Genomic DNA, 11,162 nt, shown 5'->3' with positions numbered 1-11,162 from the left:
TTTGAGAATGCCAACTCCCTGAACATTGTGATGTATTTTTAAAAAAGTTCCTAATATGGAAAAGCTTTTGATTATAGACACAAACTATGTCTAAAAAAGATTAAGCTTTTCTGGAATTAGTTATCAACCAAACAAACAAAACTTTAAGAACTAGGCTACACAAATGATATGGATTTACAAAACATTTACTTGAAGTCTAATTCTTCAGTGAGATTTACAGAGAGGAGATGGAAGTTTAAACTTCAAAATTACCCAAATTGTGGTGACTTGAACACATTTATGAAAACTTTTGCTAAGGTACTATATAAATAAACATTGTATCAACAAGTAAAATATTTAGATTAAAAGACATAAAATACATTCTTTAGTTATATGAGAAAAATGGTGGTGTGGAGCTGATAAATTCAAGATGAAAGCTAGGCCTCCTTTTCTTTTCTTTTTTTTTTTTAACTTTTTCTACTTTTGTTTGGAAAAAAAGGAGCCTTTTCCTGTCCACTGTGTGTGCTAACTCACCTGCAGCATTGTTTAGCCATGAATTACTCCATTACGCCTTTGAACAAATACAGACTTCACATTTTAATGCTACCTTTGCTGAAGTTGTGTTGTGAGCCATTTTGCTAATTAGCAAGGCAATGTTGGAACTCCTGGACAATGATGGAACTTCTAACACTAGAAGAGTGAAATAATGCTTTAGGTAGGTGAAAAATAACAGGACCTTTCATTTGAACTGAGTTAGTGCATAGAGGAATCAATCTGATGAAGCCAGCTTCTCCCAGACATTCATCTGTGGAAGTCTGAATTCCGGCTGAAGCAGAGTGGCTTAAACTAGAGAAGAAATTATAGAATACACATTAGTTTGAAGATGGTTGTGGGAACACTGCCCAATGCTATGACTCTAGTTGAGTAAAAATAATGCGGTCAACATTGGGAAGGAAGGTAAGGAGAGCAGGAGGGTTGTGGAAGGTGGGGGGATGTAGGAGACAGAGCGTCTGACACATGATACTGTATGCAAGGGATGAGAATGTGGGGTACAAATAATAGAGGGCAAGTAATCAAAATCCAGGAAAAAGAAATGCACCGTTTTGACTCATAGTAGTGGAACATCCTACTTTTCTTTACAAACTCTGTACTTTATCCATTTGGAATACCTGTTCCCAGAAAGAAAGCATTTTTCACACCTCTCCTCCTTTCTCCTTATTTCCTTTGAACAGATTGCCCTTCTCTTTCTTGATTTAGGCAAATCCAACTGTTATTTCAGTTCACAGCTTACATGTTACTTCTCTGAAGCACTCTCCATGAACTCTCTCCTCAAATTAATTCCTCCCTCCTCTTTGATACCACACAACTTTTATTGTGAGCTCACATTTGGCACTTATCGCATTGTAACCTGGTTCTTTTCAACAGAGATTTATTGAGCTCCTTTTCTGTGCCAGGCAATACACTAAGCACTGGGGACAGAGATAAATTAGATTCAAACCCTGCCGTCAAGGAGCTCACAGTCTAGAAAGGGAGATGGGATGTAAACAAATTACATCAATGTTGTAAGTGTGGCAATAAAAACACATATGAGGCATGGATTTAGCACGGAGAAGGCAGTTAATGTGATCTAGACCGGAAAGGATCAGGAAAAATTTGTCAGATAAGATGATGGCAAGTCATGTCACTGCCTATTTCCTTTATTTCATTTTAAGTTCTCTGAGGACAGGGGTTATGTCTCATTTCACCAGCTAACAGTGCCCAGTACATGGTAGATAGTCAAGATCTATCAGTGGAATTTACTTCAGCAGGTAAGAAATTGGTTTCAAAGGGCAATATGTCTAGAAGAACAATATCTATATTCAAAATCATCTTTTTTTGGGGGGGGGGGTTCAGTTTGGAACCTTTGCCTCCGCCTGTGTGTGCCTGCATGTTTTAAATGAAAAACCAAGCTGTTTTGCTTGGTTAGGCTGATTGTGAAAATGGCCTGGCTGTATGAGTTGCCATTTCTGATACCTCATTCCCTCTTTAATTTAGAGGTCTTCTTAATCTATTAATTTAAAAATGTATGTTTCATTAATTAACTAGTATAAGGAAATTGTTAAAAATCAAATAAACTAATAGGCTTTTGCAGACTTTTTGAAAAATAATGTTTTCTTCTTTATGGAAATGTGTATTTTGCAAACATCAACACTGATTTTAAATAATTATTACAGACAAAATTAAAATAAAAAGCATGCATGTCTTTGGCATTAGGTCAGTTTATATCTCATACGCTATTATCCAATAAGGTGATGTTGAATCCAATTTGTTTAGTGTGTCTTTGAAACCATTAAACCTGATAGAGTTACATTAAATTGAACGCAAATTGTGTTTAATAAATGAATCTGTAAAACCAAGATTTCAAAATGTTACACTAATGGCTCCATATTAATAAAATGCTTGCTTGTGACCTTCAGGATAGGCAATTTTGATAACAATTATCTGGCATCTTTGTAGATTCTGAATGAGACCAAACTGATTATGATAACGACACATTATAGAGTTTCATCCCCATATTTCCTTTTTAGGTATGACATAAGAAAGAACAATATTTAATTTAAAGGGCATAAAAATTCACATCATCACCATAAACACAGAATTCGGTTTGCAGATGACTACAATGAAGAAATATGTTAGCTAATTATGTAGCAACCTGACTCTGGTTCTTAAAATTTTCTAAGCTTATGTTCCTTAACACCATATGTTACAGGGAACAGTAAAGACATCTGAATTCAAATATTTTGAAGAAATGTGTATTTAGCAACTGAATACATGCTAAAAGGAATAATTTACAGCAGCAGTTTCATTACATTTTTCTCTCCAGTTTTCTAGTTCCCATCTGAAATGAACTGATAAATACAGATATGGGATATATTTACTACCTGGCAAAAAACATGCGTATTGAGTGGGCACACACCTTCTGCCCTTAAATAGTACATAACCACCTTGTCACCTGTGTGGGAGAATCTTGCATTTTAGGATGATGTTGATCACATTGAAATGGAGTATCTATAGAAAGTTGTATTTTACACTGTTCTTTCTCTTTTTTTTTTTTCAAAATTATTTACATGTCTTTTGCCTAATGTGTAGGTAGCAAAAAATATTAAACACATACCATTGAAAAACCACTAAATAATACATAAAAAGAAGCATTAAGTGTGCATTTACATGCTTTTACATTTTACATTTGATTTCAATTGGGCCATGATTTATTTTCTGTGATGAGTCTATTCCATACCTTAAGACTGATGTTATAATTTGCTTTAAGTCACATGAGTCGCAAACAAAGTTTCAACTCTGAAAATACATGCATATGCCAAAATCTATTAAAAGTGAATTATTAAAAGGGATATTTTTCGTGCAAACTGTCCCCTTTCAATACAACTTGGCAGAAGATTATGACTGTAGTAAGTTATTTATCTGCAAGTGATATCTATGATTTTCTTCAAATACTTAGACTTGATGGTTTATAAAGACATGCCAGTAGATTTGTTTGTCTTTGTTACTTTTAATTAAAGTCCAGACTTTCTTTTCCACTGGTATTTTATAATGCTAAGCAAAAAAATTAATTCAGATTTTGGAAGGCATCCATGAAGTTATCATACAATCCCTATCCCTTTAAATCTTTTATTTTTAAGGACTAATAAGAAATAAGATACTTCTGTTATTGTGAATAAATTTGTTTCGGCTGCAAATTTGGAATAAAATGCAACACTGAATTTTAATACATTTAAGATACTCTATGAAAATATAAGAATGACCTATTTTTGGAGAACTCTTTGTTCTTTGACTTATATTTCAAGCACTATTTTCCATACAGGAGTGTGCCCTTCGTATAACTTAGCAATTCAGCTACCATTTGAGGATGATTTCCAAAAGCAACATCATATTAGTCAATGGAGCCTAAAATTGAATGTTGATTATTTTTAGGCTTTTATTTGAAACAAGCATCAGCAAATTGTTTATTCAAAGTAATCATTAAAACTGAAACATGAGCTTCCATCTGTGAAATATTTCAGCTGATAGGGTATAAAAATTCACTATAGTCTGAGGTGAGAAATGAATGCTGAGCTAATTAGAATCCCAAGACAGCTATGGTTAGAATTTCAATGTCTTTCCATTAGTTAGCAATAAGATCTTTCCTTTGCATTTTTGTACACGATGAAGGACATAAGGAGGGATTCCTGAAAAGGTGAGTGCAGTGCAAAAGCAACCTTATTATAATGCTGAAAGTTTTACTTTCTAGAAGCCAGTGGTTTTCCAGAAATCATCTCACGAAAATGAAGGAGGAAAATCCTTAAGTAACAATATTTTACCTTATTTTGTAAGTTGTTGCAAGAAACAAAAGTTGTACATTTTTTTGAAGCGTGGGATGTGAACTGAAAAATAGTTTGTATAAAAGCCATGCCTGTTGACAGGAAAATAATCATGTGTTCCTTATACAGATAATTATCTTAAGATGAAATAAGAGGCAGCTAATGCCAATGTACATGGTTGGGAAATTTGCCTTTAAAGTGTTGCTCTGAATACCATTGATATCATCAATCTCTCCCTTTTTAGAAAAATTGTGATAGATATAATTCCTAGTGGAATCATGAGAGAGTTTTTAAGTCTCAAATATCATGCAGGGATTCAAGCACAGAATTAATAGACATTTTCTATAAACACTATATCAAGACAATGCTTATTACTTTCATGAGATATGCAGTTCCTTTTCTCTTCATTGATCCATTAGATATAATAAAATGCATGTAATTGTATCTTCCCTTTTTTGCTGTTTAAATGCTCTGTTTTGCTAAAAACATTATGAAGGTTAAAATTAACTTACATAATACTTAAAGAAGGGGAGGTGTGAACAGCTTCCATTTTTCGATTTCTTCAGAGAAATAAAGCACAATTCATACCCTGGTTTTAGAAATTAACTGTTAATGGTGTGTATATGTTTCTAGAACAATATCAGCTATCTGTCTTATGGAACCCAAAACAAAATGTCAAAAAATAAAATAAAATAAAAAATAAGCAGCACACAATTGGAACTGTTAAAACACAAACTATATAGCACAGTAATTGTAAGACAAAAACCTACTCTAGCTTAGAAAACAGCTAATTTTTACTGCATATTTGTCATGGTACATTTAAATTATAGTTTTAATAAAATACATCTTTAGGTCAAAGCTGAAAGAAGACATCAGTAGTAGATCAGTGTATTCCATTTTTTTCTTCTGGATGATGGATGGTTTATGTTTTTTCTATTTCCATAGACCATTTTGTTCAGTACCATTGTACTCCTCCAGTACATACAAACACGATTGTTGGTAGACAAAAAAATATCCTGGAATCCAATCACGTTGGAATATTCATCAGCTTAGTAAATCCATGCAGTTAATTTTAAACTTTTAGTTCAATAAAATGGCTTTGCTGATGCAGTTTCTCTCCTTTTGATGTCAATATGGCAAATGACATTTTTATTTCTCAGGCAAAGAAGAAAGTGAAACCTGTACAATGAAATCTCATAGGATACATTAAGTCTGCTAAAGTGAACATCTGTGTTCAACTGTGATCTCTATTAGGTGTTGGTATTAGGAAGAAAGCCTGTTAGGAAAGTTACTCATGGACTTAATTTATAACTTGTGGAACTCAGTTGAATTTCCCACCATTGTAAACATCCACATAATGCCATGAAAAAAGTTCATGTATATTGCATTATTTCCAGTTATTGTCTAGGCAAGTTTCTGCTTGTTTGAGGTTTCTAGAGGTAATGCAGCTCAGACACTCCTGGGTGCCCTCTCAAATTCGTGGGTCCTCCTGTTTCTACCTTTCTTATTTTCCTGTAAGTGCTTCCATTTGTTAGTGTTCCCTTGGGTGTGTCCTGGCCTTTGTCGACGTTGTTTTCGGTCCCTTTTCCAAACTTGTTCACAGAACTCATCCATTGTGTTCAGGTTGGGGTGGTTAATGAGCTGCATGAAGTCTCTGTACCAGACCTTCTGGCTAGGTGTCATGCTATTGGACAACTCTTTGGTCTTAGAGCCATCTCCATCATCATCTTTATGAAGAAGTTCCTCCAAATGCTCTGTGTCAATAACTTCCAGGGTTACTTTAAGAAGAGTTTGCATGAATCCGTGTTCCACGGCATGACAGAGGTAGTTGCCCGAATCCTTCCGCTGTAAACTACGCAGCAGAAGTCCTTGTTCTGTCCTGATGATATGATCGTCCACTCTGATCTAGCAGGAAAAACAAGTAGCATAACATATAAATATTTACAAGAAATGTAAGGTGTGAAATTCTGTGTCAGTAAAAATTTAGATTATGCACTGAGGCACATTTTAACAGCTAATAAAATTTCTAATTCAGGAGAAATGGAAGCATTTTCTCATCAGGGAAAACAGGTATAATATCTGTCAATTGTTTTTGAGATACATTGGAAAATAGTGGTTGTACTACTGTTTTAATAGAATTTCTTATTATAATAATTTAAAACATTCAAGATAACTGAAGGGAAGAACAAAGATACACTTTATTTTGTATATTTGAAAGTACATATATAAATATAGAAGAAAGTTAACATTAAATATTCAAATTGAAACTACAGAAACATGATAGTGGAAAACAAGGAGGCATTAAGAATGAACTCATAATACGATTTGAAAAAATAAAATACAAGAAAGAAAGCAGCAGTTGAGAGACAAAGTAAAACATGAGATTTTGTGCGTAATTATTTATTAAATTTACTAGACGTGAAGTGACATAAATATGAGGATATGCTCTTGAATATACGTAACCTCATTTTTATTTTGGATAAAGTTTACAATAGAGATCTTGAAAAGCCTAACTTGATAATGTATAAAATCAATCTTGACATTTTTACAATGTAGTTATATAGTATGAAAACTGCTTAAAATAATGTTTAAAAAAAGATAATGGGAGATTTTTGCCTTTATATGCATATTATGCTTACAAAATTGTCTGCTTATAATATATTTTACAAATCAACTACATAAGCTGGTTAACCTTATTTAAAGCTTTAAAAAAGCTTTAAAGGCTTGGAGTACACACTGAGTTTTTTGTATACAATTCTTTACTTTTGCAGAAGAATTAGTGGATCCACTGAGGAGGAAGATCTGCCCAATGCTACATCAATAATTTATATCAGAGGTGATACTAGGATCTCAGAACCTTCATCCGAAATCTACTACTCCCTTCTCCCAACCTCTCCTCCCCATTTGAGGAAGCTAATGGAGAAAGGAAAACACATTTGGATAACAGAACTAATTGTACAAAAGGTAAGAAGATTTGATTTTGTGTGTGCACAAATATAGATAACATAATTGATTTGTAGATAAAACAGTAGGAAATAAGGAAACTCCAAAATGCTATATGTCCCCAAACTGATTCTGGGACAGAAACTCTTGCCAGGCTTCCTTTGTTTCTCCAACTCCTAGCAACAAGCCTGTCACATAAGCAGCCTTCAATAAATACTTGCTTAATCAATGAGCTCTTGATGGGTTAAGAAAAAGACAAGGGTTTAAACCATTTTTTTTCTTTCCCTCAAGCCAGCAATGCTGAGATCATTTAACAGTATATGTTAGACAGAAATAACCTAGTCCATTTCATTTGTGTACCTCTTCTTTTCGCTCTTCATTTCGCCTCTGGAATTGCCAATAGACCAGTGCTCGCTGTGACTTAGGACTGCATTCCAGGAATGTGCTACTATTTTCTACTCCATAGATGATTCTCTCCTCAAGGCTGTGGCCATGGTGATTATCTGGCGGGTGGTGAGGATATAAAATGAGAAAATGTTAGAGAAGTAATCTTGACTTTTTAAGTATTTATCTGAAAACGCAGGAGATCAGTTGTCACCAAGTTAGAAGTTTTCTTCAAATTGATTGAGGATGGCAGAAATATCAGGGATGTAAGGTTTCAGAACACAAATGCCTACCTAAGTAGTTTCATTCATTTTTGGTATGTGTTAAATAAAGCATATACAGAGATCTGTCTACCAGGAAACAGCATTACATTAATAAAATCAGTGTGCTGTATAACTAAACATCTTTATATGCCACAAGAAGACTCTAAAAGAAATTATTTTCACTGCTAAACTCTATGCTCTGACTAATGAGGCCAGTTTTGTATTTTATACTTCTCTAGCAGAAAAGTTATTGGACTGGGCTTTTGAAAATAGGGATTGGTTTCTGAGAAAGTATTTTGCCTCTTGGTATTTGTTTTGTATCTGTAAAATTAAATTCACCAACCAATAATATTTATCTAGCATGTTACAGAAGGTAAAGTTCAGAAAGTTTATACTTCCCATCAAAAACCCCTAAATAATCCATAAATTTGTTCTGAATATCAACTGGGGTGAAATGTTTGGGATGCTCAGAAGAAAGATGCATAATTATAATGCAATGTGGTTTCAATTGTCCTTATTTTAAGATGACACATCTTTTATTATTTTCAAGAATTAGGCTATGTAATATGGCAAGAATATTTGATAAAATGCAGCTATAAGAAAACCTGTTTCCTGATTAGGTTTCTATTATTTTACCCTTTATGTAACCTCTTTCAATGTGGCAAAAGAAACACAGTTCAGATCAAAAGTAGGACACAGGGAGTCTAGGTAAAACTCATTTAGAGAACAAAAAATCCTTATTATCTTTTATAATCCTGTTTTCATTATGACATCCTGTACAATCTGGAACTCATTAAATTAATTTAGAAAATAATAAAATATATTTTCACGTGCATAGAAAGCTGACTGTGTAGACAGAGGAAACATTTTTGCTCTCCACTTCAAACTCAGCTAGATTTTTAATTTAAAAAAAATGTTTCCCCCCCTTTTTTGGCATCACTTTGACAGTTTTACTCTTGTAATAATCAACTGAGTACTTTCGTCTGTCATAACCAATATGATTTGCTCTCACTAGGTTTAAAGCTTTCCAAAACATTGCTCCCATCCAATCCCTTGTGCATGGCCTATGTCCATCTTCTCCCACCCTTATCCTGCTACAGTAGAACTTCTGGTATCCATATGGTATCCACATCCATATGCAATCTCCAGGGATGTCACCCTCAGTACCTGTTTCTCAACTGCCTTAGGTGTAAAACAAAACTCTTCTAATGTCAGGAAGTATCTCTTCTCTCATATTGAAAAAAACAATCCCTTGGAAATAGGAAAAAATAAGAAATGACAGAAATGTAAAGAAAAACAATAGTTAACTGATGCCAAGTCATTTATTTCATATTGAAGATGTATATCTATGTGTATCGATATCTACATTGAATATGCTATTTTCCTCTGAAATTATTAGTGCATCTTGAATTGAATAAATATGGAACGTGTTGCTGTGCTAGTCTGCAAGACATCTGCTTCAATAAATAGAGGTGAATTGAATTGCTATACTCAACAGGGGCTGAAAATCTCCTGTGGTTCAAGAACTACCATGAATAATTACAATGGCTTGTCACAAAAGTCAATACGATTTATTTGAATACTTGTTTGTTTATTTATTTATTTTTGCTAATTGTTCTGCAGTTTAAACTTGGAGGGGGGTTGTTAAGGAGAAATTGGTAAAGGGCCACAAAAAATCTTTACATTGTGTAATGATAAAATAAACTATTTATAATTGTGTAATGATAAATGAAATTATTTTCCTTTTTACAAAGAGATCTTCCATTCAATCTCTATATATGCATGAATCATAATATATATGAAAGCATGATAACGTAGAAAAACCCGATTTAGGAACAAGCAACATGGTGATCTGCCAGTGTCTTTTTTCTCAACAGCCGTGTCTGCCAGGCCTACTTTTCTCAGGTAGAAATTTATTATAATAACCGACTTGTCTCTCGCCTAACCTGGTTACGTTGCTATCAAAATCTATTGAAATATAAAGTATAAGTACGTTATTGCTCTCAAACATAGAACCCTGTTTAAGTCCTTCAATACGTTAGTTGGCATGTGGTGAAGAAGAGCAATGAAACTTGTATACTAGGAAAGAAGAAGAGTGTTTCAATAAAAATGCAACATCAATGGGTACTTTAAAAAAATCACTAAGTTATCTTCTTTCCAGTTAATTTAATCATTCTAGCTGATCCATAAAGATAGCTTTTTGTTAAACTTTCTGATAGTCCTGAGAAACCTGTTTAGTTTTTATTTCTCTCAAGATCTCCTTTGGTAGTAGCAAACTTTTCCCAATGTGCCAGAAAAAATTAAAAATAAATCATCGTTATAGTAAATGTTTTCTTATATTTTAAAATAAAATCATTTTATTTGCTACATCTATATGGTGGAATCTAATATAAGATGTTACTTGATTTAACAAAGAATTTGTACCTAGCTGTTTTTCATTTAATACAGCAATATTTCATGGTATTCAAGAAACATCATGGCATTCATATACTTTCTTATCTGAATAAGAAAAGAAACACAGCTGGTTTATTGGCTTGGTTCCCTTAATTAGTTTGCTTTGATAACTAACTTTTCAAATACCTTAAGATCTCATTATCTCCTAAGTGACCATTCCTTTCTCCCTTTTGCTCTCCAAAAGAAAGAGTAATATCTTCTAGATAGTAACCAGTGAAGCTAAAAGTCCTGTCACATTAACTCTCGATCACAGTCAGGATACACAGGTACTATCATATTTCGTTGGTTTGAGATTCTTAGATTTTATGTTTTGTTAGATTCTGCTGCCATCAGAAATAATTATAAAAAGTAAATTTCCCTCAAAAACAGTTGTTTCTGTTAATTCTTCTATAGTAGAATATTTCTACCAAAAAGCAACTTTTAATTTAGGACCAGAACTTCCATTTAAAGTAGCCTCAGCCAAGCACCCATATATTTGGTTGCTCAGATGTAATCACCTGCAAATGTGTTTCTATTAATTTCCCTCACCTGTCACCTTATAAACAGATACCTAATAAATATTTTAAAAATAATGATTAGAAGGCACTCAATAAATATACATTCTCTTTCCTGACTCTTCTACCCCAACCACTTGCATAAATTTTGTGCAACATAGAAAACATTACAGATCCAATAACAATGTATTTTTCCCTCTTCCTCTTTCTCTGCCACCTTTTCTCCTCCCACCTCCAGAAAAATTTACAAACAAAAACAGTATTTTGATACTTGTCTTCTAACCTTATTA

General features: G+C 33.4%; 1 protein-coding gene across 1 annotated transcript in view; it reads right to left on the bottom strand.

Annotated features, from left to right (window-relative positions):
* Positions 1–2,755: 2,755 nt before the first annotated feature.
* SEMA3A (sema domain, immunoglobulin domain (Ig), short basic domain, secreted, (semaphorin) 3A) overlaps positions 2,756–11,162 on the bottom strand; it is a 209,492-nt gene continuing 201,085 nt past the window's right edge. Inside the window, exons 16-17 of the mRNA XM_008568811.1 lie at positions 7,638–7,780; positions 2,756–6,239 (exon numbers count right to left, since the gene is read on the bottom strand). Coding sequence (XP_008567033.1) covers positions 5,784–6,239; positions 7,638–7,780 — 599 coding nt within the window. The 3' untranslated portion in view covers positions 2,756–5,783. The remainder of the gene's footprint in view (positions 6,240–7,637; positions 7,781–11,162) is intronic.

Source organism: Galeopterus variegatus, unplaced genomic scaffold (assembly GCF_000696425.1).
Source record: "Galeopterus variegatus unplaced genomic scaffold, G_variegatus-3.0.2 Scaffold0, whole genome shotgun sequence".
Classification (NCBI taxonomy): domain Eukaryota; kingdom Metazoa; phylum Chordata; class Mammalia; order Dermoptera; family Cynocephalidae; genus Galeopterus; species Galeopterus variegatus.
This window is presented reverse-complemented; position numbering and strand designations above follow the sequence as displayed.